The 26,439-nt window shown below is 38.3% G+C and overlaps 3 protein-coding genes across 6 annotated transcripts in view; 2 read left to right on the plus strand and 1 right to left on the minus strand.

The window, feature by feature from the left end:
- Positions 1 to 14,335, plus strand: part of LOC127500042 (neuroplastin-like) — a 44,811-nt gene extending 30,476 nt beyond the window's left edge. For 2 of the 4 annotated variants that reach the window (XM_051870912.1, XM_051870914.1), the window contains 5 exons: positions 187 to 323; positions 434 to 707; positions 12,954 to 12,975; positions 13,070 to 13,161; positions 13,255 to 14,335. In XM_051870912.1, coding sequence (XP_051726872.1) covers positions 187 to 323; positions 434 to 707; positions 12,954 to 12,975; positions 13,070 to 13,130 — 494 coding nt within the window. In that variant the 3' untranslated portion in view covers positions 13,131 to 13,161; positions 13,255 to 14,335. The other 2 variants (XR_007926240.1, XM_051870913.1) reach the window with 2 other exon arrangements.
- Positions 14,336 to 15,491: 1,156 nt separating this feature from the next.
- Positions 15,492 to 21,596, minus strand: LOC127499908 (meiotic recombination protein REC114-like). The gene is made up of 6 exons (XM_051870618.1): positions 21,241 to 21,596; positions 20,118 to 20,207; positions 18,780 to 18,863; positions 18,130 to 18,312; positions 15,951 to 16,022; positions 15,492 to 15,818 (listed from the first exon to the last, which is right to left on the minus strand). The coding sequence occupies exons 1-6, from the start codon at positions 21,478 to 21,480 to the stop codon at positions 15,654 to 15,656; spliced, it is 834 nt and encodes a 277-aa protein (XP_051726578.1). The 5' UTR covers positions 21,481 to 21,596; the 3' UTR covers positions 15,492 to 15,653.
- A 307-nt stretch (positions 21,597 to 21,903) lies between these two features.
- The window catches only part of LOC127500225 (potassium/sodium hyperpolarization-activated cyclic nucleotide-gated channel 4-like), an 89,982-nt gene continuing 85,446 nt past the window's right edge, over positions 21,904 to 26,439 (plus strand). The window contains exon 1 of the mRNA XM_051871209.1: positions 21,904 to 23,420. Within this exon, the coding sequence (XP_051727169.1) occupies positions 22,753 to 23,420 (668 nt within the window). The 5' untranslated portion in view covers positions 21,904 to 22,752. The remainder of the gene's footprint in view (positions 23,421 to 26,439) is intronic.

Below are 26,439 nucleotides of genomic sequence, written 5' to 3' on the forward strand. Positions count from 1 at the left end.
CAACTCCATTCTGATCGAGGATCGGTATGTAAAATGATGAAAAATCACATCACATAACCCAAATAATAAACAGCATGTCGAGACCAGAAAAAGAGTTCAGAACAAGGTGTGAAATAAAGGGACAAGCTCAAATCTGAGTGATGTAAACACATCATAAACTAAACTGTCTTTTCTGTCTCTATCCAGCTGCTCCTGAAATCTTGGGACACAAACGAAGTGAGAACAAAAAAGAAGGAGAAAATGCGACGCTGCACTGCAAGTCTGTTGGATTCCCGCATCCTATGTGGACGTGGAGAAAGAAAGTGGGCCGAGGGTCTTACATCGTACGTATCCAATCTCATATTGACTGTTTTATAGACTGTGTGTCTATATATATATATATATATCTTATATATGTGAAGACACAACAGCCTCTCTGAATCTCTTCATGTAGGACATTGACAACAGCACTGGCCGATTCTTCATCACCAACAAAGATAATTTCACGCAACTGAGTATCGTCAGCCTGGACATCAGCACAGACCCGGGCGAGTACGTCTGCAACGCCTCAAACATCATCGGGTCCAAAGAGTCCATGACCATCCTGCGGGTGCGGAGCCATCTCGCCCCGCTCTGGCCTTTTCTGGGCGTCCTGGCCGAGATCATCATCCTCGTGGTCATTATCGTGGTTTACGAGAAGCGCAAGAGGCCGGACGAGGTTCCTGATGGTAAGAGGCACTTGGCTTTGAGTACTTTTGCTAAAAGTCTTTTGTTGTTTGTTATCAATATAATATCATTCTGAAGTGCTTAATGTGGTTGTTCTTTGATCAGAAAATGAAGTAAATTATTCTAGTAATGTTGTACTAGGGCTGCACAGTTATGACCGCTTATAATTGCTGATTTTCCTTGATTTTACTGACATAAAAACACTTATTTTGTGTGAGTCGGCTGCATGCCATATTCCTAATGAAGCTCCACATCCAACGTAGACTGCTTAAATGCAGTAAAAATAGTATTTTCACAAGTTTTTCACAAAGATTTTTCCATTGCCATTTGGATTATTGTAGAAAATAAGCTCTGTGACCAACAAAAGTTGATGATTCCTACATGTTTTGTTCCTCAAGATAATCTTCAACAATGAACACAACTTTTTTTGAAGCCTAAATACAATCTCCTGAAGTAAAAAGCTAAAGTTAGGCTGTAAACAAACTACACCATAGTCACGTCATCACCACTAAACTTCCGTAACTCTTTCGATCTTAATTTGAAATCTATAAGGTGGCAAGTTTGAGTTAGAATAGTTTGTAAGAGCATGAGTATTAACACAACGAGGCTGTAAAAGTGACTTTTTCTGTTCGGCGTGATGACGTTTGATGTCCTCGACAACCTCTGTACTCATATTTAGACACTTGATAGTTGTCGCCTTTTTCAAGACACGAAAAGGCTTAAAAAAAATCACAAATGTAGGGATTTTTTGATGTATTGTAAGTTGTAGAATAAATCGTGAAAATATCTTGAGCTTGTGTTTAACACAGACCAATTTCAGGACGATGGAACCAGAAGTGCACTTCCAAGTTCATTTCTGAGTTTTAGGACTTATTTCTGCAGCTCTCTTAAATTTCCAGTCTATAAAGTACTTCTCAAAAGTACTGAAAGAATCAATAATGAAATCTGAATCAGAACCAAAACTATTAAATTCCTGATGTTGCCTTTTATTTATTTTCATAGCATTTATTTTCATGTGCAAATCACTATTGAACGTAAAACATATTAAAACACTCTTGTGATCTTTCTGCACAGGCTCATTTAAGTATCTCTGATTGGCTATTGCATTCAAGTGCTCAACAGAGCCATCTGTGATTGGTTAAAGTGCTGAAAGTGCTGCTTAAAATAGAAAATGTGGATGCATCTGAAGTAGACATAAATAGTAAACACTTTCACAATGACTTAATTGCAGCGGCAGTAACTGCAATCTTATATATTTGTTTATTTGTGCAACTCTGCCATGTACTGCACAAACATATAAAACTTTAGTGATTTAGTGAATAATCCATGCAGGCTGTTTTGAACACTGAAGCCGCCATCAATAATATATTCTGAAGCAGGCTGTTAGTGGGTCATTTGTGGCCCGGGCTCTTAGAGTAGTTGCACAAGTGAATATTCATGAGAGCTGAGTCAGAGGAGACCCACTGGGAAATACTGACCTCTATGCTTGACCACGTTTTAATCTGAGACCCGATCCTCCACTAGAAAGACAAATCAGTACACTGGCGCTGCCTCACATTTGTACACTCTTAAAGTTAATGAATAATTGATTCAGTCAACAGCTGCACATGATTCTCTTGTCTCAATAAGAGAAATAGAAATGTTAATATTGTAGAGTTACCACAAGATATTTGGATGCAAGAACATTTCAAGCCTGCAGTTCTTTTTTTTAATTTCATTCTGTCTGGGGCTGCGCATTATTGGGAAAACCTGAAATTGCGATATTTAGATTTCCTGCGATATATATTGCACACAGGAAGATTTACCAGATATATTTGGAAAGAATGAATCATTCTAGAATGATTTGGGTGGTTTGGTTGGGGAGTTCATCTGCATAGGAAATTAAAAAACAAAAAAATACTTAATGTATTTGTAAACATTTTAAGGAGCACTTAATACTAATGCAGTTCATTTCCAACAAAGAATGATTTAAAGCACTTAATTAATGACATTTTCCGATTTTCCGTGACCTAATCTAAAGTGAGAACTATTTACAGTGAAGTTGTAAACAAAGCATAAAAAACATCATCTAACTCTTTACATATGAGCTAATTAATAATAATTTTAAATATAGCTGCAAGCAGCCATTAAGGGGCCAAGCACAGAAGCAAGCAAGAAGTAAAATAAAGCATTTTATTTCATATACTTTATTATAGTTAGTGGCAATTTAATATTTTGTTCAGTTGTAGCGCCACCAACAGGTGTAATCCCACCACTTTTTATGTATCCTCAGAGTGTAGCCATAAATAAGTGTGTCAAATTTGGTGAAAATATCTCATTTCATTTAGGAGTTATAGGTATATGTACAAGTACATAAAAAATGACCCATGCACGACTTTGATTGCGTTTTTTTGCCACTTACTATTAAAATTTTGGCATTAGGGCAGTAACATATAGCCAACGACCTATTTTTCAGAAATTCCTACGGTGGTTTCGTCTCAATCGGACAAACGGTTTCGAAGATATTCCCGAACGTTGTTTTAATGCTTAATCGCAACATTGCACAAACAATAAGGCGAAACCTAGTATATTAGATATCGTTGGACTCGGCAGGGATTCAGGACACTCACTCACATGAAAGTAAGTCAACCACATCAAAAGTTATGAGCATATGAATATTTGATTTGACCACAAGGTGGCGCTGTCTCAGAACTTCTCAGGCTCCTTCAGAGCATCGTGCTGATGACCCACACTAAGTTTCGTAATGATACACTAATGCGTTCAAAAAATATAAAATGCAAAATGGCCAATATGGTAAAATTGAATATCATATAACTCGGCATGCTGCCCTGAACCAGTAGGTGGCGCTGTGCCGAAACGCAGCACGTAGCCTCAGGTCATGCCTGTGATGACATGTATCAAGTTTGGTCAGAATACGCTAAAGCGTTGCAGAGATATAGCCTCGCATCCAATTTGGCATGCTCTTCTTCGAATTTGTTTGCGCATTATTCGAGAATGGTTGGATTTATCAAAAAGCTTTTGATAACTTTTTGCTAGCATAATCTGAAGATGATCTGATTTGATTTTCATGAAAATTGGAGCAACCGTCTAGGAGGAGTTCGAAAAAGTAGGTTTTTGGCAGGAAAAGTTTCATGACGGAAAATGGCGTCATAGGGTGCAATCGAATCGTATTGAGCCAAGAAATCAGAAAAGATCATTTTTTTCTAACCTTTATGGTTCAAAAGATATTAGCGTAAACATGAGTGAAACTTTGGACAAGTGGTGGCGCTAGAGAGTTTGATCTAGAGACACCAAATTTGCTGTACTTAATGTTGGGACTGTCCTCTATCAGTGCGCCAAATTTCATAACTTTCCCGCAAGTGGTTCTATGTGCTACCATAGACTCCCAAAGCAGAAGAAGAAGAAGAATAGGAATGCCAACGGATACAATAGGTGCCATCAGTGCTTGGCCCCAAATTACAGTGGCAATGAATGAAGAACTCACTATTTGTATATATTTGTACTATATTGTAATATATTAACAATGTAGAGACTACAATATATAAACTATGAATTAACTATAAACTAATAGTTTGCAAATGATTTGTAAGTACTTTGTAATTACTGTATACTTATTATAAAGTGTGTATTTCGCTGTAAAATTACAATACTAATATTTGCAGTGCGTCTTAATTTCTTCATTTTCAAACGGTATACCATCAAGCTTTTATTTTGCGTGTTGCCGGCCAATAAATAAATGCATTTCTGGAGTGAAGGCACCGTATGTTCATTTACACACGTGAATGAACATACATCATAATGAACGGAGCTGAAACACTGTAATCCTAATTCTGTCATGCTTTGGCCGCAGGGGAAGAGCAGGAGAGGACGAGGAATCATGCCGGTAAGCGGCGAGTCAGTCAGTCTAAACAGGCTTCGTTCTGAACATGTTTTGGCTGCGAGTGTGACAGTCTCTAAAGGGATGCAGTCAGGCATAGCTTCATGCTAATTTGACCTTTGCAGAACCACAGAAGGGTATCTCAGAGCCAGGGGTGGTCAGCCGCTACCCTTTAAAATGTGCTGCGAGATGCACCGCGTTCTAGTGACTGACAACACATGACTTATAATCTCTCAGTAAAACTATTGTACTCAGCTTAACTCGAGCTAGAACTCAAGATACGTCTGTATTATTTTGTGTCATTGCAGTTTTAATCAGATCGAACATCCACCCTCTAAATGTTTGTTTACATGTGTAGCAGTAAATTGCACAGGATGCACAGGGATTTCCGATGTACAAACTCTGCTGCAATAGCAATAGAAAAGAAGGAACGTACTTGTATAAACATTCCTGGTCTTAATGGAGCGATTCATCCGCACATGTTTTCATGATCTTTCATCAAAATATGTGTTAACCAAGAGTCAAATAGCTATTTAGTCATTGTTTAGGCAGGTAACATTGTTCATGTATGAAATGTTATAGCGAATAATGATAGATTTTGAAGTCTATTCTATTGGGATACTGCGACGGTTTCTGTGGGGAAATTTTCTTTTCTGGTTGAACTGGGCTGTGAATGTTGTTTCATGTTGGCATGTAGTTGTGAGCTGATGAACACTATTTGTCAGATGAGCTCTGAATGCTAAAGCAGCGCTGATGCTGTTCGTAGGCCAACAAACAGGACTGAAACAAAGGAGTTTTGCGTGTTCATATTAAAATATGCTCCCAGGGCAGTAATTTAATACCCCTGATGCTCAAACTGAATGAAAGTGTTTAATTTGTGAGTCACTGCCTGAAAGTCACAACAGAATCTATTTTTTTCTTCTTACTATAATGGCTTCAAGTAAATAATGGGTGCAACTTTGTTTTTTCCTTCTCCATGTGGCATCATATTCTTTATTGTTGGTAAGTTTGAGAACTTGCATGTCTTCAGAAATTTCTGCTTCTCTTTGTTTTCTCCTCATTCGGGCTGTGATGTCAATGCGTGCTTATTTAATTATCAATTGAAATTAAAAAACTGTTTGTATCATCAACAATATTCATTGTGACTGGATTCTCTACTGTTAATGGGCTTTCATTGCAATATTCAAAATATTTATTTTTAGTCTTTTATTCATTTTATTAATCAGATCGTGCAGCTCAGTTTGTTTTAGCCTCTGGAATATAGCAATATAGTCAACAACTTGATGGATGAATCTCATCAAAACGTTCATATTTCACCTTCAATTAAGATTTTTGTTTTTGCATTATGACATTATTTTCACTCCCTTATTGTATTACAGTAAAAACTGTTACAGCAATACAGCATTTGTTTTATTTTAAAGACCCCTGTGGTGAAAATCAAGTGTTTAAGGCTGCTGTCCGTAAGATTTGCCTCTTATGGGGCGTTCACACCAGACGCGACTTGCGCGAATAAATCACGCTTATCCGCGCGTAGTTGGACGCTTGAACATTTTGAGTTTACTCGCTTCATTCGCGCGTGAAATTCACTTCACAACAGACGCGAATTCGCGTCATGAGAGGGGCTTCTGCCAGGCGGCTCGTCTCATTTCTGCACACTTCCTCTGAATAAACACATCAACTCGTCAGCGGGAAAGTAGTTGTAAAATACGGCGAATAAGCTCAATTTGCCGGCTTTAGCTAGCTTGTAGTCTCAATATGTATATATATAGCTCAAATTGAGTAAAGAGTTGTCCGACCTCCTCACTCACTTTCTTCCAAGCAAGATCCTTTTTATTTCTGTTTCTATAAAAGTATGAAGATGTATCATACAGCGAAGATGATTTTGTCCTCCATTGTTGTTTCGGATTTCTGCCTCCGCTCGCTACGTCGTAATCACGTCACTACTAGAGCAAGCTCCTGATTGGTTAACGCGCCGTGAATTTTCGCCAAAGTTCAGATTTTTCAACTCGCGCGAATCATGCGTTACGCGCGTCAAACGCCCGAAACGCTCTATTCGCGCGAAACGCGTCATTCGCGCCGCCGGATGTCTATTCGTGTCTTTGCATTGACTTAACATGTAAATCACTCGCGCTTAATGCTTCATTCGCGTCTGGTGTGAACGCACCATTAGTCGCCATCTCTGTTTAAAACCTGCATTTGCAGTTATATGCGTTATTATTATCTTTACGTGCATTGTGCATCGGCACAGCTCCTCAGCGCGGTTTAATCTAATGTTTGCTGTCAGTCACCATACCGGTGTGGATACTGTACTTCAGAATCACAGATTGTAGTCTTGAAGTATGATCAAAGTAGGAATTTTCATCATTGGAAAATGTAATCTGAACAAGTAACATGTTTGCCACTTTTGTTCTGACCAACTGAGGGAAAAAGCATTACACCGTGTCCTAACCAGACGCGATGCGATAAGATTCCAGCGACGAGCAATTTGACTGTCCACTAGATGCGACGCGAAAATGAGAAGCGATAAAATCAATCAAAAACCACAGCCAATCAGAAGAGAGTGTGGGCGGGCTCTCTCGGCAAGAGCACAGCGGACACAATGAAATGGGCAAGTACTTAGTAAAATTCATAAATATTACACAATTTAAACATTATTTAAAGTACATACAGAGTGACCAATCTTTGTCATAGAATACACTTGTTTGTTCGCATTGAGTTGACAGTTTGAACATTCTTGTGCCCATTTATTTATTTTCAAGATCTGAGGTGAATTAGCCAGTGTTGTTTTCATTACAGCTAAAAAGCTGGGAACACAGAATGATATTCAAACTCACGTTAGACGCTTTTAACATTAAATAAAGCACATAAACAGTACCTGATATTATCATTGCCATACTTTGTGTTGCTGTTCCAGCCGTGACGTCGCGGAGAAATAGAAACCGTTTCTTAAATAGAATATTCGCGTGTCGCCGTCGCGGCTGGTTAGGACAAAAACTCAGATTAACATGGAAAAGATACCTTTTATCGATTGTCGCGGCATCGCGTCTGGTTAGGACACGGTGTTAGGCCTACAATAAATCGCGCTGCTAATGGTGATTAAATCTAACGATCGCTCATATCGCATCAAAAGTTACGGACTGCAGCTTTAATGTTGTTTATATATCTATGTGGTGTTTTTAATATGCTTCAAGACAAACCATGAGCAAATTCATCAGTCAACACCATTGCTGAGTATTTTCCCTTTAAAACTGCAGTGTAGCAAAGACAGTCTCAAAAACCCCGCCCCTGTTTCCTACCATCACAAACATGTGACCAATCCCATCATGTGTGGGCGGGGCTTTTCTCCACTGACTTTTTATGATGTTCAAAGCGTTTGTAAGGATGCTGATTTTTAGAAGGCAGCTGTCTGACTCTGAGATGGCGAATGGTAACATGGTTTGTGTAACATTAGCAACACATTATTAGCTGTTTGATAACGTAGTCAAGCCAAAACGCTAATCATATCAATTACCGTTATGTGTCCGACATTGTACAGAGCGATTCATTAAAAGCATAAAACACATTAACTTGTAGACTGCCCTGTATAATTTGCTTTGGAATCAGTTTCTGGTTCAAACATATATGGCTGAATTAAACCATTATTTCCACTTGCCATTGTGTAGCGTTTACTAGTCGAGCGAGTGGTTCAGATAGTCCGAGCTGGTGTGTTTGAGTGGAGGTGGAGACTAATTTGCATATTCAAATTCCACGTATACTAAATGAAGCAAGGGTGTTAGAAAGATAGTGAGTCACATTAAAGCTATTTTAAGGCATGAAGAAATTATTTGCACATTTAAATAAGACATTTTGATTAACAAAAATGAGTTTTAAGGGATAAAATTGTTGACTGCAGGGGGACTTTAATTAATAAAAAGACACTACAACAAATACCACCATGATATAATTTAAATGTATATATGATATATGTTATTTAAATTACAAAACATTTTTATGAAAATGTCATAATGCAAATACTTTTTTTGTGCAAAATGCAATGCTTTTTTATTTTTATTTTGGTGTCAGAAATGACCTGTAAATATTGCTTGACAGGTTTCATGAGATTCACCCTGGCATCTTTACTATAAGTCATCACATGACCCGGTTACTTCAGGTCACATAATCAACATAGACAACACCTTCCTTATGAATAAAATGAGCATCATAGTAACATGTGGATGGAAATACAGAGAGTTCATTGCTTAGTTTTTAAACCATCATTTCTGGCATGTGTCTGGCTGTTTGTTCTGCACTGGATGACTCGCTGAATGGCCTCTACAGACCCTATTACAGCAAAACCGCATGCGAAACATTGAGTAAGGAGAGAAAGTTTGCGTGCATGAACAGCGTGTTCTGTTTTGTGGTTTGGGGAGGATTTGTCCCCAGGAGAGGGAGTGATGGGAGGGTGCGCTAGATTAAGGTAGATTATATCTGCCCACAGTCTTATCAACAGAATCCGAGATGAGGACATAATGCTATGACGCACATCACAGCTGAAATCCTCGTGCCAGGATTTCATATTTTCAACAGCGACGTCCTCTACACCTTTAGAGCATCTGTGTGTAGATATACTGATATGAGCAAAAGTGAATTACTGCATGAACGTTTGTTTTAAGCCCTGTTCACAATGATGGTTTTATCCCCGGAGGTCGACTAATAATTAAATGTTAAACGTTATTAGCGGGCTGCACAACGGTGGCCATAGTTTGGGATGTATTACTGGTAAGAAAAATAAGATCATGCCACTAAAAATGCGAATACTAGAAGGGAAGCATACATTATAAAATGATATATATATATAAAATATGAAATATTTCAGTCTTTCTACTTCAAAACTACACATTTAGTTCAATGTTACTTGCCGTTTCTTTGTAATTATTGGTGAAATTTACAAGCAGTTTCTAAGTTAAATTTGTTTAGTGTATGTATATGAGAAGCTGTATATAAGACACTATATCATGAGCAAGATGAATGTTTATCAATTATTGAAACTGCAATGCGTTTGCAATGTCCAATTAAAGGCGTTGTAAGCAATTTTGCTTTAATCCCTTTACCCAGATGTTCTGCTCTCCTAAAACATGTCATCCAACCTGATGACAGTAACACTGAACTTACAGAATGATTGACAGGCGGAGTATGTTTCTTATTGGCTAAAAAAAAGTGGGCTGCTCCCCTGACTCGATAGTAATATGAGTGCACCGTCTTTGTTTATCTAACGTCTTTGGTCTAGTGCAGTCAGAGACAGATGTGATTCCTCGTGACACCTATTCTCAGGTAGTAGTGACATTTTATGTGTGGTATTCCAAAAAAAAAACATTGCTTACAGCACCTTTAACCCCTCCATCTTGCCTACACTGATCACATGTGCATCAGTGTTGTAGTAGAAGTTAAAGTTCCGTCACATTCGTTTGGTCTGTTATATGTAGCGAGGGGAAAACAGGTAGATTATTTTTGCGCTGTGTTGATCTGAAGGTTTAGTCTGATAGATGTGAATTCAAAAGGATGTGGTTTTTAACTCAAATGCGTGTCAGAGAGTCACATTGTCCTGTCATAACCTGCTTGTTGTCCAGCACTGTGAATGCTGCTGTATGTGGGCGCATGCATACACTAACCAGAACTACCCATCTGTCTATGGAGAGACACATCTCTCTTCTACAGTGACCTCTAACTGAAACAAGCTTCCTGCATCAGCAATAACCTGCTCTCTAAACATCTTGAGTTGTGTGCTGCTGTTTTATTCATTTGCAGAGTAGAATTATGCAGGGTTATACCACACCAATTGATTTCCTTGTCTTTTCCAGTTGTTTATGATTAATGGATAAGGATTTTGGTAACACTTTACAACAAGGTTCTATTTTTTAACATTAGTGAATTGCATTGCATGAACTGACAATAAAAATACATCTAAAGCATTTATTATTCATAATGGCTAACATTAATTTCAACATTTTCTAATACATTATTAAAAGTTGAAGTTGTATCTGTTCATATTATTTAACGGACCTGTGTAGGGAAGCTAACGATTAATCGACTATAAATAAAAAAGGCTCCTATTCTGTGGCGCATGGTACATCAAGACCCGTCAATCTGAACAATCAAACCCATCCAAGCATGCTCCAGCTGTAAAACAGTGTCTCTCGAGATCCGGTTACAACTGGTTGAATTTTCAAATGACGTTGGAAAACTCTAGCTATAGCTTTAGCCAAGCAGCATGTCAATGATCTACACACTGTCTTATGTTGTGTTTGGGCTCATTCGAGACCGCCTGCTCAGATATGTGATCTACTATGGTTTACTAATGTTTCTCAAAGATACAAACAAAAAAACACTGTGCAAAAGCATCATATGTATACTGTTTACATGCATCAGAGGCGCTTTTCCATACAAATACTTGGTATAATTTGGTCTCTAACTGAAACAAATATGCTTGTTGTAATCTGCTTGTTGAAACCTTTTCAACGATATATGACACAATACGATGATTTTGCAGATCACATTATCATGTAAAGCAGTTATTTTTTCAGTGTATGAAAATCGAGCACTTCTAATATGTCAGCCATTTTAAAAGCCCTTGTTAAGTGATGGTCATATTCCCTATTTTCACTGTAAAGCCAAGCTTATAAGCTTTAAAATGACACCTATTTTGTGTTGGTTCACCCAACAATGAAATTTCTGTCATTAATTACTCACCCTCATGTTGTTACAAACCCGTAAGACCTTCATTCATCTTCAGAACACAAATTAAAATAGTTTTTTTTTTTAATCTCCCATAGAAAGCAATGAAATTACCACATTCAAGGTCCAGAAAAGTAGTAAAGACATGGTTAAAGGAACACTCCACTTTTTTTGAAAATAGGCTCATTTTCCAACTCCCCTAGAGTTAAACAGTTGAGTTTTACCGTAAATATCGAAACTCTTTGGTCATTTTTAAGCGAGATGCTAACGGTCTAATCAGATTCAATGAACTATGCTAAGCTATGCTAAAAGTGGTACCGCCAGACCCGGAGATCGGCTGAATGGATTCGAAAACGGTAAAACTCAACTGTTTAACTCTAGGGGAGTTGGAAAATGAGCCTACTTTCAAAAAAAGTGGAGTGTTCTTTTAAAATAGTCAATGTGACTACAGTGGTTCAACGTTAATGTTATGAAGCGACGAGAATACTTTTGTGCGCAAAAACGAAACAAAAATAACAACTTTATTCAACAATTTCCTCTCAACCCTGTCATTCTCATACGCAGTTTACGTTGAAGCCACATTGCAGAGCTTCCGTGTTTACGTCCGAAGGCCGGCTTATTATTGGCAGGCTCCTGCGTCAGTATCACACGCATGCGTTGTGCTGATCACGTGATCCGCCGATACTGAGCCGGCCTTTGGGCGTAAACACAGAAGCCTGCACTGCGTCAACTGTGTACGAGACTGACAGGGTAGATTAGAAATTGTTGAATAAAGTCGTTATTTTTGTTTTGTTTTTGCGCACAAAAGTATTCTCGTCACTTCATAACGTTAAGTTTGAACCACTGTAGTCACATGGACTATTTTAACAATTTTCTTTACTACTTTTCTGGACCTTGAATGTGGTAATTTGGTTGCTTTCTATGGTAGATAAAAAACCTCTTGGATTTCATCAAAAATACCTTAATTTGTGTTTTGAAGATGAATGAAGGTGTGGAACGACATGAGGGTGAGTAATGACAGAAATTTCATTTTTGGGTGAACTAACCCTTTAAGCAAGTGGTTGTTAAATAATGTGAACAGCTAACAAAGAATAGCTGTATTACATAGTTGTAATATTAATAAATCATGTAACAAACGTATTGCTCATTGTCAATTAATATTAGATAATGCATTAACTAATATTAACTAATGGAACCTTATTAATGTAAAGTGTTACCTATTTTTTATATGAAATTTCACTCAGTAATCAGTGTCAAGCTGATGATTTTTGTTTTACATTAAGCATAACAACAGAAATGTTTAGTCACCATAGAAATTTCCTAATATTTCCAGGTTTTTGATGACCTTGGGAACCCAGATATCTTTATTAAATAGATCCAGGGTTTTCTTGTAAATCTAAACATTTACTAACGTTCTCCCAAAACCAATTATGTGTCTGAACATGACAACATATCAGCATGTTGGTTTCAATATTACTAATTCAAAAAATTCCTACTGTTGCATTTTACATTGAAATAACTGAATAACGATCATGTTTATCATCTCCTTTTGTGTGTTACGTGAAACTACCACTTCAGTAAAACCATCCAGTGTAAAGACTGATGGATTAATGTCTTTTTTTCTTGCATGTTCTTCACCTGCGTGTCGACCCTGATGAAGATGATGAACCAGCTGCACCGATGTAAGAACATGCGTTTATTAAAACTTGTGTGACTCATTTGTTATGATGCATCAAAGTGTGTATTAATTGTGAACCTTACACATCTGTCATCCAGAAAAACAAACTCCACGAACAACCACAAAGTCAAAAACGTACGACAGCGGAACACCAACTGAGCCAACGGACCAACGTAGAAGAACGCTGAAGGTTTATGCATTACAATTCATTCTCGAGTTACAAATCAGCATGCAAATGTTCCCTTTAGTTGACTAAATCCCCCCCCCCGCTTCCTGTTTCCAGACGACCAACTGCATATCCTGACCATACGGACGTATCCAAGGAGAGGAGACGCTCCTGGCGGTTTTCAGCGGCGCACATCCTGCCTCACGTGGTGAAGAAAACAACAATAACGACAGCATTACACTGGCAGAAACGAACAATAAAGACTGTCTTAAGTTTGCCTTATTCAGGCTCATGATCTGTGTGAATGTGGACGCTGACTGAATCATTCTGACGGTGGTGATGATGATGATTTTACTACATGTGCTGTTAACGTTGCATTTCTTTCTTTTATCATGCCCTCCTGCTGCACTAATTCTTTTTCATATCTACATGTTGTCTCGAATGCATGCAATAACATAATCTAATAAGATTCAGATATCGTTTTTCTATTGTTACTTTAAATGGCGTTGCATCCAAATGAATAACTTGTGTGTGTGTGTGTGTGTGCGAGAGCATATCAGAGTGTGTGTGTGTGTTTTTAAAGAAATTTAAATGGATAAAAAAGTAAGGAATCATCGAGATCTTTGTACAGTTTATCATCCAATAATAAAAGGAGGTGTTTTGTCTTAAACTAGAATGCAAGAACCTTTGTGAGTGGCAGAACAGTATTTAATCTTAAAAAGCTGATATTGTATTAAATGAAATGGATACATGTAATAACATTTATTTTCTAGAGTTATTTAGACGTCTTGTAAATGTGGTGCTGTAAGTGTTCAAATATTACGATAGCATCTGTAAAAAGAAAAAGAATATATCTTTTTTTTTTTTTAAATGTCGTTTCTTTATAGAGAAAAGATGATTCTTGTACAGCATGGCTATAATCCTATGCAATATGTATTCATATAGACCTACTGACAATTGTAAGGTGGGGCGGGTTTGTTTAATTTCAGAGAATAAAAAAGCTTTAATGGGACAGAGAGATAAGGGTGCTTCGCATTTGAAATGCACTGCTGTAGTTGCATGACAACTCCTGATCAATACAGTGTGCGTCACCATAACAATGGACCAACATACAAGGGAGGAAGTGGGTGGAGCTAAAGCCATTACAAACTATGTGAAACCAATTCTTTCCTTTTTCAGAATAAAGGTTCCAAGAATACGTCAGTGTTTCTGTGTTATTGTGCTTTCTGAAAAGCTTTTCCGACTTAGCAACAGTAACCAGTGGGGACGGAGCTTATCAAAGGTGTAACTGGATTTTGATCAGTGTTCATTTAGTATTATTTATATACTATTATAGTTTTAAATTAGATTTAATGTGTTTTAATTTTAGTTTTAGTAGTTTGGTTTTGTGCTTTTGCCATTTTTATTAGTTTTGATTTTGAGCATTTTTTTGTATTTATATACTATTACAGTCTTTATTAATGTTTTGAATTAGCTTTATTCATTTTTTTATTTTAATTTTAGTTACAGTTTTAATAATTTTATGTGCTTTTCCATTTGTATTAGTTTTGATTTTTAACAGTTATTTTAGTATTATTTATATACTATTATAGTTTTGAATTAGCTTATATATATATATATATATATATATATATATATATATATATATATATGTGTGTGTGTGTGAGAGAGTTTTCATTTTCATTTTAGTTTAAATAATTTTGCTTTTGCTAAATGTGCTTTTGCCATTTTTATTAGTTTCGATTTTGAGCAGTTATTTTAATATTATTTATATACTATTATGATGTTTATTAATGTTTTGAATTGGCTTTAATTTTTATTTTTGTATTTTTTCATTTTAATTTTAGTTACAGTTTTAGTAATTTTGTTGTGCTTTTTTTTTTTTTTTTTTGATTTTGAGCAGTGTTTATTATTTATATACTATTATAATATTTATTAATATTTTGAATTAGCTTTAATTTTTATATTTTTGTTTTCATTGTAATTTTAATAATTTTATGTTCTTTTATCTTTTTTTAATATTTTTATTTTATTTTTATTTCAGTTTTAGTCCAGCTTTAACAGTACAACTTATTTTATTTCAGTTAGTTGCCAAAGCATCATTTCTATTAGATTTTTTTTAAAAGTTTTTTTATCTAATATTTATATTTTTTTCAGTTAGTGAAATGATTTTTAATAGCTTTAGTTATTTATATACTATTATAGTATTTATTAATATTTTGAATTAGCTTTAATTTATATTTTTTGTTTTCAATTTAATTTTAGCAATTTTGAGATTTTATCATTATCATTTTTTTTAATATTTCCTTTTATTTTTATTTACGTTTTAGCCTTAATAATTTTAGTGCAAATCATTTTGTTTCAGTAATTTTAATACAACTTAATTTATTACATTTTTACAAGTATTTTTTTAATTAATATATTTTCTTTTTTTCAGATTTATTTCAGTTAATGAAATGATTTTTAATAGTTTTAGTTAACAATCACAGCACTGAGTTTGTGAGCTCAGCTCTACCTCATTCTTGCATTAGCTCCTTTAGCTTGTTCTCGACTTCCTCTACGAAAGCAGGAAAGCCAGCATCAAGCAGACAGAGGCGCAGTAGTGCCTCCAGGTCTCCAGAGGGCAGCGTGCACTGATGATACGCCATCGGCAGGGACAGCTCACACTCGCCCAGGAAGTACTGAAGAGGAAGATATTATAATGCATGAAAAAGTCAGTGTGCACTTCATGGATGACATCTCAGAGAGGTCGAATTAAAATATCGCTTGCTCTGAAAGCTGATCTGGTGTTGACTGTATGCTGTAGTCAGTACCTGAGAAAGGTGTTTGATTGACAGCGGTCCCATGGCAACGACAGGGGCCGCCTGTGGTGCATCTTCAGGAGCCTGAAGTGGAAACAGAAATAGATCCATTCATTATAGTCTCAGGACTCACATGGAGGGCCTCGCCGGCCGATCAATACCTTCATTACTAATTGAATGTCCTCAACTCTGACAATCTTTCTCATCCCTGCTGTGAGGAGACAATGCCACTAACCATATTTTACAAAGAGACTTCCCTTTGTGTTTGTGTTCACTATCTTTAGAGCCTCAAGTCTGTGTATTTACATTTCAGATTCACAAATAAACAGTTCAACTGAGGGTGGGATTATTTTGCTCGTCGCCCATTTAATATCATTATGTGGCAACAGCACCACCTAGTGACAAAAATTCCAAATTAACATTCATTATTAGTTTAAATTAACTGAAATCAAAACTGACAAAAAAGTCATTTTTAATAAATGTTCCGGGTCTAATTATGCACACTTAATTGGTGCATTATATAATAAAGACAAAAAACAATCTTTGATATTGATAACTTCTCAAATGATTTCTGCTGACTAACAAAGTGAAAAACTAATATTAATCAGTTTCGTTGTGATCCAAATTCCAATTAAATTCTGTCCTACATTATTTCCTGTTAATATTCTGTTATACGTCACGTTACATGCATTAATCGTGTTGCACAATAAATTTTAATTCTTTTTTGCTTGATATAAAAATTGTGTACAGTAACTCCAGATAGATAGATAGATAAACAATCTTTTTATACTCTTTCATCAAAATATGATAACTGCTCAAATGATTTTGACTAACCAAGAAAAAACTAACGTTAATCAAAAAAAAAAAAAAAAAAAAATCACAAGCCAGTTGTCATGATCCAGTTAAATTCTTTCCTACTTTACATTATTTCCTGCTAAGTTTTCTGTTATACATCACATTAAATGCATTAATCGTGTTGCACAGTTAATTTCAACTGTATATCGCTTTATATAATATTATGTACAGTAAGTCCAGATAGATAGTAGCTCTAGTAGTACCTACAAATTATTTCCCCATAGATTTCCCTTAATGTTAACAAACATTAAATGGATGGATGGATGGATGGATGGATGGACGACGGGTGGTTGATGAATGGATAAATGGATGGATGGATGGATGGATTGGTGGATGATGGATGGACGATGGGTGGATGATGGGTAGATGATGGATGGGTGGATAATGGGTGGGTGTATGGATAGATGGGTGGATGATGGATGGGTGGATGGATGATGGATGATAGATGGATGGATGGATGGATGGATGGATAGATGGATGGGTGAGTGTTTGGATGGATGAAATAGATTGATGGATGGGTGGATGATGGATTGACGATGGATGGATGGATGGATGGATGGAAGGATGGATGGATGGATGGATGGATGATGGGTGGATGATGGATGGGTGGATAGATGGATGAATAGAGGGATGGATGGATGAATAAAGGGATGGATGGATGGATGGATGGATGGGTGGGTGTTTGGATGGATGGATGGATGAATGAATGGATGGGTGGATGGATAGATTGATGGATGGGTGGAGAGATGGATGGGTGGATGCATGGAGGGATGGATGGGTGGAGAGATGGATGGGTGGAGAGATGGATGGATGGATGGATGGATGGATGGATGGATGGATGGATGGATGGATGGATGATGGGTGGATGATGGATGGGTGGATGGATGGATGAATAGAGGGATGGATGGATGAATAAAGGGATGGATGGATGGATGGATGGGTGGATGGATGATGGATGGTTGGATGGGTGTTTGGATGGATGGACAGATTGATGGATGGGTGGGTGGAGAGATGGATGGGTGGATGCATGGAGGGGTGGATGGGTGGAGAGATGGATGGATGGATGGATGGATGGATGGATGATGGGTGGATGATGGATGGGTGGATGGATGGATGAATGCAAGGGATGGATGGATGAATAAAGGGATGGATGGGTGGATGGATGATGGATGGTTGGATGGGTGTTTGGATGGATGGATAGATTGATGGATTGGTGGAGAGATGGAGGGATGGATGGATGGATGATAGATAGATGGATGGATTGATGGATGGATGAATGGATGGATGGATGGATGGAAAATAAAAAGTCAGCAGCTTCAGGGTGAGTATTTCCAACCTTCTGCTGCTGTGCAGATGTTCCGGGTTCTTCAGGATCAGAAGGTGCAGCAGAAGCAGGTGTGGTCAGATGCTCCTGGACAGGAACATAATCCTGCAGCTTCTCCACAGCTTTACTGCAGAAATCCACCGCTTCTGCCTGACTACTGCCACCAAACTGCAGTCTGATCAAACGGCTCTCACCCTTACACACGTACAAAACAGAAAACAGAAACATCTCTGTGACCTGACTGCATTTTCAGCTCTGCTGTATTTTTATATCACCTATGTGTTCCTTAAAAATATATTTGGAACATATGAATCATTCAGCACAAAACAAACACATATTTCCACCTATAGGACGCTGTGCTGTTTGCAACCATATCATAACTTCAGTAGGGACTGTTGTTCTCAAGAAGTGCATCAGTATTCATGAAGTAGGTATTTTTTAGAAGAGAAGAGATCATTAGCTTAATTAACAAGGCACATAGTTTGTCTTTGAGCTGTAAGTTGAAGGTCACTCAGAAGCAGCTATTTTTTAAAATTTGCATATTAAAATTGTTTATTGCTTTCAAGGACGAAGAGGCGGAGCCTGCCTCCAGGACAACACGCACAAATCACAGCCTTTTATGAAAGACAAATGTGAAAAATCACAGTGCCTCTGCTTCTCACCTTTATTGTAATGTTGAACAGCAGACTGTCTGATTTGTGCTGGATCTTCAGGAAGCTCTGTGCATTGAGCAAAGAGAAACCCTCCTACAAAAAAAAAAAAAAAAAACAAGAAAATAGGACCACACATCATCATTATCCAGCGAAGACTCATTTAATAGGATTATATCAGGCTGAAAACATCATATAAGCAGAGCAGCACGAACCTGTCATTAGCAACCTCCTCCAGGGTTTCTAATGCAGAGTCTGCTTATGTGATGCATATCTGGTTGTTGTCAATCCGATCAAGTAAATTAACTAAAAACTAATAACTAAATTTTTATGTTCCAGAGAAAATATTAATGTTGTTTACTTATGCAAAAGTTGCTGCCACAATGCAAGTTGCCTCTACAATTGAGTGCAAGGGATTTTTGCTGTTACACAAGCATGTCAGAAGGGGGCTGTCATGTTCACAATGTAACCAACATTCATTCTAGCTCTTCAACTACTACTATTACTATTGCTACTACTAACTTCTACTAAAGTGGGTGTAGGTGAGGTTTTACAGCGAGAACAGGGACACTTTCACCTAATTTCCTATAAAACTATGGCCTGGTTTCACAGACAGGGCTTAGATTAAGCCAGGATTAGGAGTTAAATTAAGACAATTAGGTAGATTTTTCCTCTCTGCAAAGATGCTTAAAGAGGAATTTAAAGTATCACATCAGCATTGTTCTTTGCACTTTCTGGTTTGTTGTGCAAGTAAAGAACAATTATATTATGTTTTACACTTTCCTGATTTTAAGAAGCATGTTTGATGAAAATGGAAGTTGTGTAGCGCTTTATTGCATTTGGAAACTACTTCATAAACTTGCTGTGTATAATAAAAATGTAGACACATATCCGTGACTGAACATCAAAATCACCCAATGCTTTGCTCCGGATGGGCTCGCTGCCTCGTTTGGCTCTGTTGTTCTGCATAAAAGCTCAAAATGTGACTCATTCTCCAAATGCACCATGAGGAGCCAGAGACTATTGTGTCCACGAGTCCAAGATTGAGGCTTATTGTTGGGAGATATCCGAAGCACTCAGCCTGGCAATCCCTGAGGGACAGCGAAAGGCCCAGCAGGACGGGAAGGGGATTATGCTGTTCTTTCTACGGGTGAAAAGAAATACGGTCAAGCTCTTATGATGGGCTCAGCGGAACCTGCGCTATCCTGACCCTGCACTTAGAGCCTGATGGGAAGAGGAGTGTCGACGGCTTAGAGAGCACCATTTCATAAACTGCCAACATGCCCTCCCAAAAAACATATTTATTGGTCACTGGACAGATAGATACTGTGTGTTTTTACATAATCTTACCAAGAGTTCCTGGCCTTGAGATACTAGCAGATGACCAGAGCCCAGAATATTGAGCTCCAGCTGGCCAAAGCTTTCACTGGACTCGAAAATCTGAAAGAAACACAAATTATGAAACTGTTTTTGAGACCAGAATATAACAGAGACTTGAGGGTGGACTTACTTTGAGGCAGGCAAACAACAACCCAGAACACCTAGCATCCACTTAACAGTTAACAATGCTCTAGAAACCATCCAAAACACCCAGCATCCACTTAACAACGCCTTAGAAACCACCCAAAACACCCAGCATCCATTTAATAATGCCCTAGAAACCATCCAAAACACCCAGCATCCACTTAACAATGCCTTAGAAACCACCCAAAACACCCAGCATCCATTTAATAATGCCCTAGAAACCATCCAAAATACCTAGAAACCATCCAAAACACCCAGCATACACTAAACAATGCCTTAGAAACCATCCAAAACACCCAGCATCCACTTAACAACGCCTTAGAAACCACCCAAAACACCCAGCATCCATTTAATAATGCCCTAGAAACCATCCAAAATACCTAGAAACCATCCAAAACACCCAGCATCCACTTAACAATGCCCTAGAAACCATCCAAAATACCTAGAAACTACCCAAAACACCCAGCATCCACTAAACAATGCCTTAGAAACCATCCAAAACACCCAGCATCCATTTAACAATGCCCTAGAAACCATCCAAAACACCTAGAAACCATCCAAAACACCCAGCATTCACTTAACAACGCCCTAGCAACCACCCAGCATCAATAAACAACGCCCTAGCAATATAGCAACACACCAAACATCACTGACAATAATTTATTATAGTAGTGGACAACTACATGAGCAAGCACCACTCACACTGTTTTTATAGTATTACTAGTAGCGCTGTTTTGTTTTATTTTGCCGACTTAAACTTGTTTTTGTTTTGTTTTTTTATTTTCGACAAAACAACAGCAAAAACTAACGGTTAAAAACTATTTTTTTCCCCACATGATTAAGAAATTAAAAATATTTCTCTTATAAAACGAAATTGTCCTGTTTTCCCTTCCGTTGACACACAGGCGGCGGCAAGAGAAAAAGGCGGGACTTTTCCCTCACGTCTCACCTTCCAGGCGCAGTTACTACCTGAGGACTTGGATTTTGCTTTTCCTTTCGGGAGAAATCGACCGTAGCGTCGCAGTTTCCAAACACTATTGGGAATTGTCGAGTCTTTCGAATGTTCTTTGTGTGAAGAATCACTTTCCATGTTCGCGTTTTTTCCTCCCGAAATTGAAGAGAGTAAAACTGACAGGCGGAGGAAGGGGTGGTTGACGGTTACTTTTTTAAATAGTGTACTAGCATGCATACTACTTACAGACTGTGATGACGCGTTTTAACGGTTATCAATATCGTAAATCCTGCAAAGTTTTTTATATTTTAATTTTTTTTTTTTAATGTATGTACTTTTATAACACTATACATTGTATTATATTACCTTTGAATCAAATTACAAAAAAAAAATAGTGCTGTTATGAGGGTGTTTGTAATACAGCGGCTATGGGAGTGACGGTAAAAAATTGCATCTTTCTCTCTTTTGACTGCCGTTATCAATCGCTCTCTATTTTTTCCTCTTTTTCCCATTGCAAATGGAAACACAAAAAATATATATTTATGAAGTCTCTCTTTCACTGCTATAAAAGTTAACCCAACTATGACGACTACAGTATTTGAGAAACCCAGAAATGTGAACAATAGTATGGCGGGTGTAAACCAACACGCGCAATGCGCATGCGTTAGGATCGCTACTAGATATTTTCGTTAGGCTAGAAAAATTAAAATAATGTATTTTGGTGTAATATTTAGTTTAATAATGTCATTTATTTATGTTATATTTATTAATGTTATATAACATTAATGTTATATTTATAAGCGGCTAATTCATTACAATTTGAAACATTTTGGGGAAAAAAAAAAAAAATGTGTAAAAAGCGGTGGTTTCATTTGTATAAATCTACTTTCCTCAGTGTTATTGACACCTTTCACACAAAAATAGACCTAAATAAAAATATAATAATTTCAAACAAGGTAATTTTCATTGATAAAGCCATTCTAAATGTTGAGTTTTGTGCGTAAAACTCCCCTGAAATGCGAATATTGTGTATATCGTGAGTTATTTAGCCTAGGTGTCGGGGACCTGACACTGAGTGGGTGGGCTGAGCTGCCGCTCTCGCTTCTATGGCAACCCGATAGATCAGCATCACCATATTCACGGGATCAGAGCGACTCGGGACGGCGGAAGGCGGAGATGTCAGCGGTGGATTTGGGTTACTGGATCGCGGGCGTTTGCTTGTGATTGACAGCTGACAGGGATCCTGAGGGTCCGTGACCTCCGCGTCCGCGTCCCCCCTCACACGTGACGATTCCTCAGACTTTACGTGCTCGCAGAGCAACACAGTCAGTGCCTTGAAGCTGGAGACCAGTGGATCTGGTGAATTTGGGCAGCCTAATGCTCCGTGGCATGTGCTTGAGCGAAAGACAGGTGACCCTTCAGACTATTCGGGTTCTGGTGGCAATAATTACACCTGTATACTGGATTCATTTGTCATTGAATTGATCGCGCGCCCGTTTCAATGTCATAATGGACAGGTTGCATTCGTCCATGCGTAAAAGGCTCTACAGTTTGCCACAGCACATCGGACAGAAAGCGTCCATCATGGGTGATGCAGAAGACACCGACAAGGACACCCGGAGGAAGAGCATCCGGATGAAGCCCCTGCCGTCGCCGACCTCCGGCAAAGCCCTCGGGGAGACCAAAAGCGGAGAGTCCGTGATCATGGAGACGGACATCGGGAGACCCGTGAAGACCAGCTCCAACGGGGACTGCCGGAGGTTCCGAGGCAGCCTTTCGTCCATCACCAGTCGGCACGTCCACGACTCGGATGTAGCGGAGGAGAGGCGTCTGATCACGGAGGGAGAAGTCACCCCGAGCGAGGAGAGCCCTCCTGGAGCCGCGGAGCCCGGAGCGCAAGGCGGCGAGGATGCCGCCGGTGCGAGCCAGCAGCATCAGGGACTCCCGGATCAGCAGCAGCCTGGCTTTATAAAGCTGGAAGGCATCGAGCAGATCCTCCCGGACGACGAGAGGTATTATCAAGCGGGCTTCATGCACAGGCAGTTCGGGGCGATGCTGCAGCCCGGGGTCAACAAGTTCTCCCTGAGGATGTTTGGGAGCGAGAAGGCGGTGGAACGGGAGCAGGAACGGGTCAAATCCGCGGGATTCTGGATTATTCACCCCTACAGTGATTTCAGGTAACAGCTTCTGTGTCCCTCTAAAACACTGCTCACTTTTCATAGGGATCAATGAGTGCTGTGGGGAAAATAATGTACATGGACTGACCCAAAACAGCCCGGTATCTTAATAATGTCAAACTAGAAGAGGAGGAAATAGAAGAAGAGGAAAAAATAAAGGCTTTAATAAGAGAAGGATGATTGATGCACTTTTGTGTCTTAATATAAAGGTGCATCAATGATGTTTTTATATATTTTTTATAATATTTTAATAGTTATAGTTTTATTTGTGCTATGCATAAAATATCAGATATCATAAAGCATGTATAATGTCACAAAATCAAATGCTGCTGACAAATTTGCAGCCAAAAAAGTGCAAAAAACATTTATTTTTTCTTCTTCTTCTTCCAAATGTGTTTTTACAGCCATTTTGCAACAAGCCGAAGCTCTCCCAGCTGACAGTAGAAGTGCATTAGAACTGCTTGAATTTTCTATGAAATCCAGACACTCTCTCTCTTTATTCATTAAGATGTGTCCTTGGGGATGACATTGACTCTATATGATATGTTCAGCCTGTTAATAATACACACCGGTTTGCCTCGGGCTTCATTTCTGATTATATGAGTGTACGCAGAAACAGATTCATGCTGTGGTCATGACACCCTTCAAAAAAAGCAAACATTAGTCATATATTTATTGTTATATGCCGTCTCTTTAGCATTCACAAGCTCAGGTCTAATGGGATAAATGCATATTCACATATACGCCTGGATGTCTGTGATTGGGTTGAATTTACACACTGTTTTCATTCATGAATGGGTATAAGGAGTGCAGGGTTAACAGCAAACCCAACCCCCTCCGGAGACTCGACTGCTGTTTGCCTTGTTTACCTATTGATCTTGAGAAGATGCTTTTATTCTGCTCGACATTATGAGATTGCAGCGTTGTTCCTGGAGGATATGAAAGGCAGTGTGGGAATAGACTGATATAATATTGTGTGTCTGTGCTGAGAGAGGAAGTTTATTCTTTTGTTGTCATCAGCGCTTTGTTTTATAATTGAAAGTTACGCAGCTAGGGAGACGCTGCAATTTGAGTTAAATAATCTGAGAGACTGCTTTAAAGGATTAATTCACTTCAGAATTCAAATTTCCTGATAATTTACTCACCCCCATGTCATCCAAGATGTTCATGTCATGTTCAGTGCAAAAAAGAAATGAGGAAAACATTCCAGGATTTTTCTCCATATAGTGGACTTCACTGGGGTTCAACGGGTTGAAGGTCCAAATGTCAGTTTCAGTGCAGCTTCAAAGAGCTCTACACGATCCCAGACGAGGAATAAGAGTCTTATCTAGAGAAACCAACAGTCTTTTTCTCATCTTTTAACCACAAATGCTCATCTTGCACTGCTCTGTGATGCTCCACGCATTACGTAATCACGTTGGAAAGGTCACGCGTGACGTAGGCAGAAGTACCGATCCAGTGTTTACAAAGCAAAGACTAAGTCAAACGCCCTTTACAAAAAAAAAAGGTAAAACAACAATGTCAGAAGATTTTGAAGTTGGAGGAGAAAATGAGATACCCTACCGCGGTACTTCCGCCTACGTCACGCGTGACCTTTCCAACATGATTACGTAATGCGTGGAGCATCACAGAGCAGTGCAAGACGAGCATTTGTGGTTAAAAAGTATATAATTTTTTATTTTTTTTAGAAAATGGTGTATGGTTTCTCTAGATAAGACCCTTATTCCTCGTTGAAGCTGCACTGAAACTGACATTTGGACCTTCAACCCGTTGAACCCCAGTGAAGTCCACTATATGGAGAAAAATCCTGGAATGTTTTCCTCAAAAACCTTCATTTCTTTTCGACTGACGAAAGAAAGACATGAACATCTTGGATGACATGGAGGTGAGTAAATTATCAGGAAATTTTAATTCTGAAGTGAACTAATCCTTTAAAGGAATATACAAAATGAAAGTTCTGTCAATATTTACTCTCTTTTTTTGAAGAACATCTCTTCAGCTTATTATAGATAATGCTCCCATCTGCCGAAGCTATGACATCTCATTTGTTCGCTTTAGACACATATTAGAACCAGCACTGTTTTTGCGTCAATGACCTGCAAAGCACCGTTTTTGAATCTGAATGAGATTGTGAATGAGATTTCAGAGCTTCGGTGGAAGGGAAGATTATTATGGAAAAGACCTGCGTAAAGACTCTCTAATAACAGCATGAGGGCATATAAATAGTGACAGATTTTTCATTTTTGCCTGAAATATTCCTTTAAGCACACTGATCTTTCATAGCCATGCTGGTGTTCTCCTCATTGTTGATAATAGTATCGTCGCTTCTCTGCCTCTGAACACAATAGACTGAATTTCCAGCGCTGATTACAGGCCTAATCTCCTCCTGCATATACCTCTGTAATTACCACAGCAAGGTCACACACCAGAGCATCATTACAGAAGATAAAGACCACACAGCATTCTTCAGACCGAGGCTGGGATATTTCACTGACCCCCCTTTTCAGTCTGTAGCTCTGTTCCTAAACCTAGTGAGCTGCTTTGCTCATTAAGCAGCTACCTTTTAAGTCAGCATCCTCTTAGAAGAGACTTTTGGAAGCAATTATGTGTGATGTGCGCCACACAAAACAGCACTGTTAACTTGAAACACAAGAGATGTGACATGATGATAGAGTTTAGTATTTAAAGTGAAGCTGAAGTTGTGACACATATCCGAGTGAAGCGGCTTCACAAACAAGAACAAATGTAGGGCGGGGCTTGATTTTGTCTGTGGGGAATTGATTGGATGGTTGTGGTTTGCTATTGGTGGATCTCATGTGAGTGACAGGTTGAAGAGAAGAGATGTCACTGCAAGAGGGAGGGGAAGTTATTCTGATTCAAGATTATGAGGAACATGAATTTAAAACAATAATGATGTGCACCGATAAATCATTTAGAATAAACGCTGCAATGTTCCGGAAAAAATAAGAATAGTCAATTTTGATTTCATGGTGACTATAATATACACTCTAAAAAATGC

The sequence above is a fragment of the Ctenopharyngodon idella genome, chromosome 18 (genome assembly GCF_019924925.1).
Source record: "Ctenopharyngodon idella isolate HZGC_01 chromosome 18, HZGC01, whole genome shotgun sequence".
NCBI lineage: Eukaryota > Metazoa > Chordata > Actinopteri > Cypriniformes > Xenocyprididae > Ctenopharyngodon > Ctenopharyngodon idella.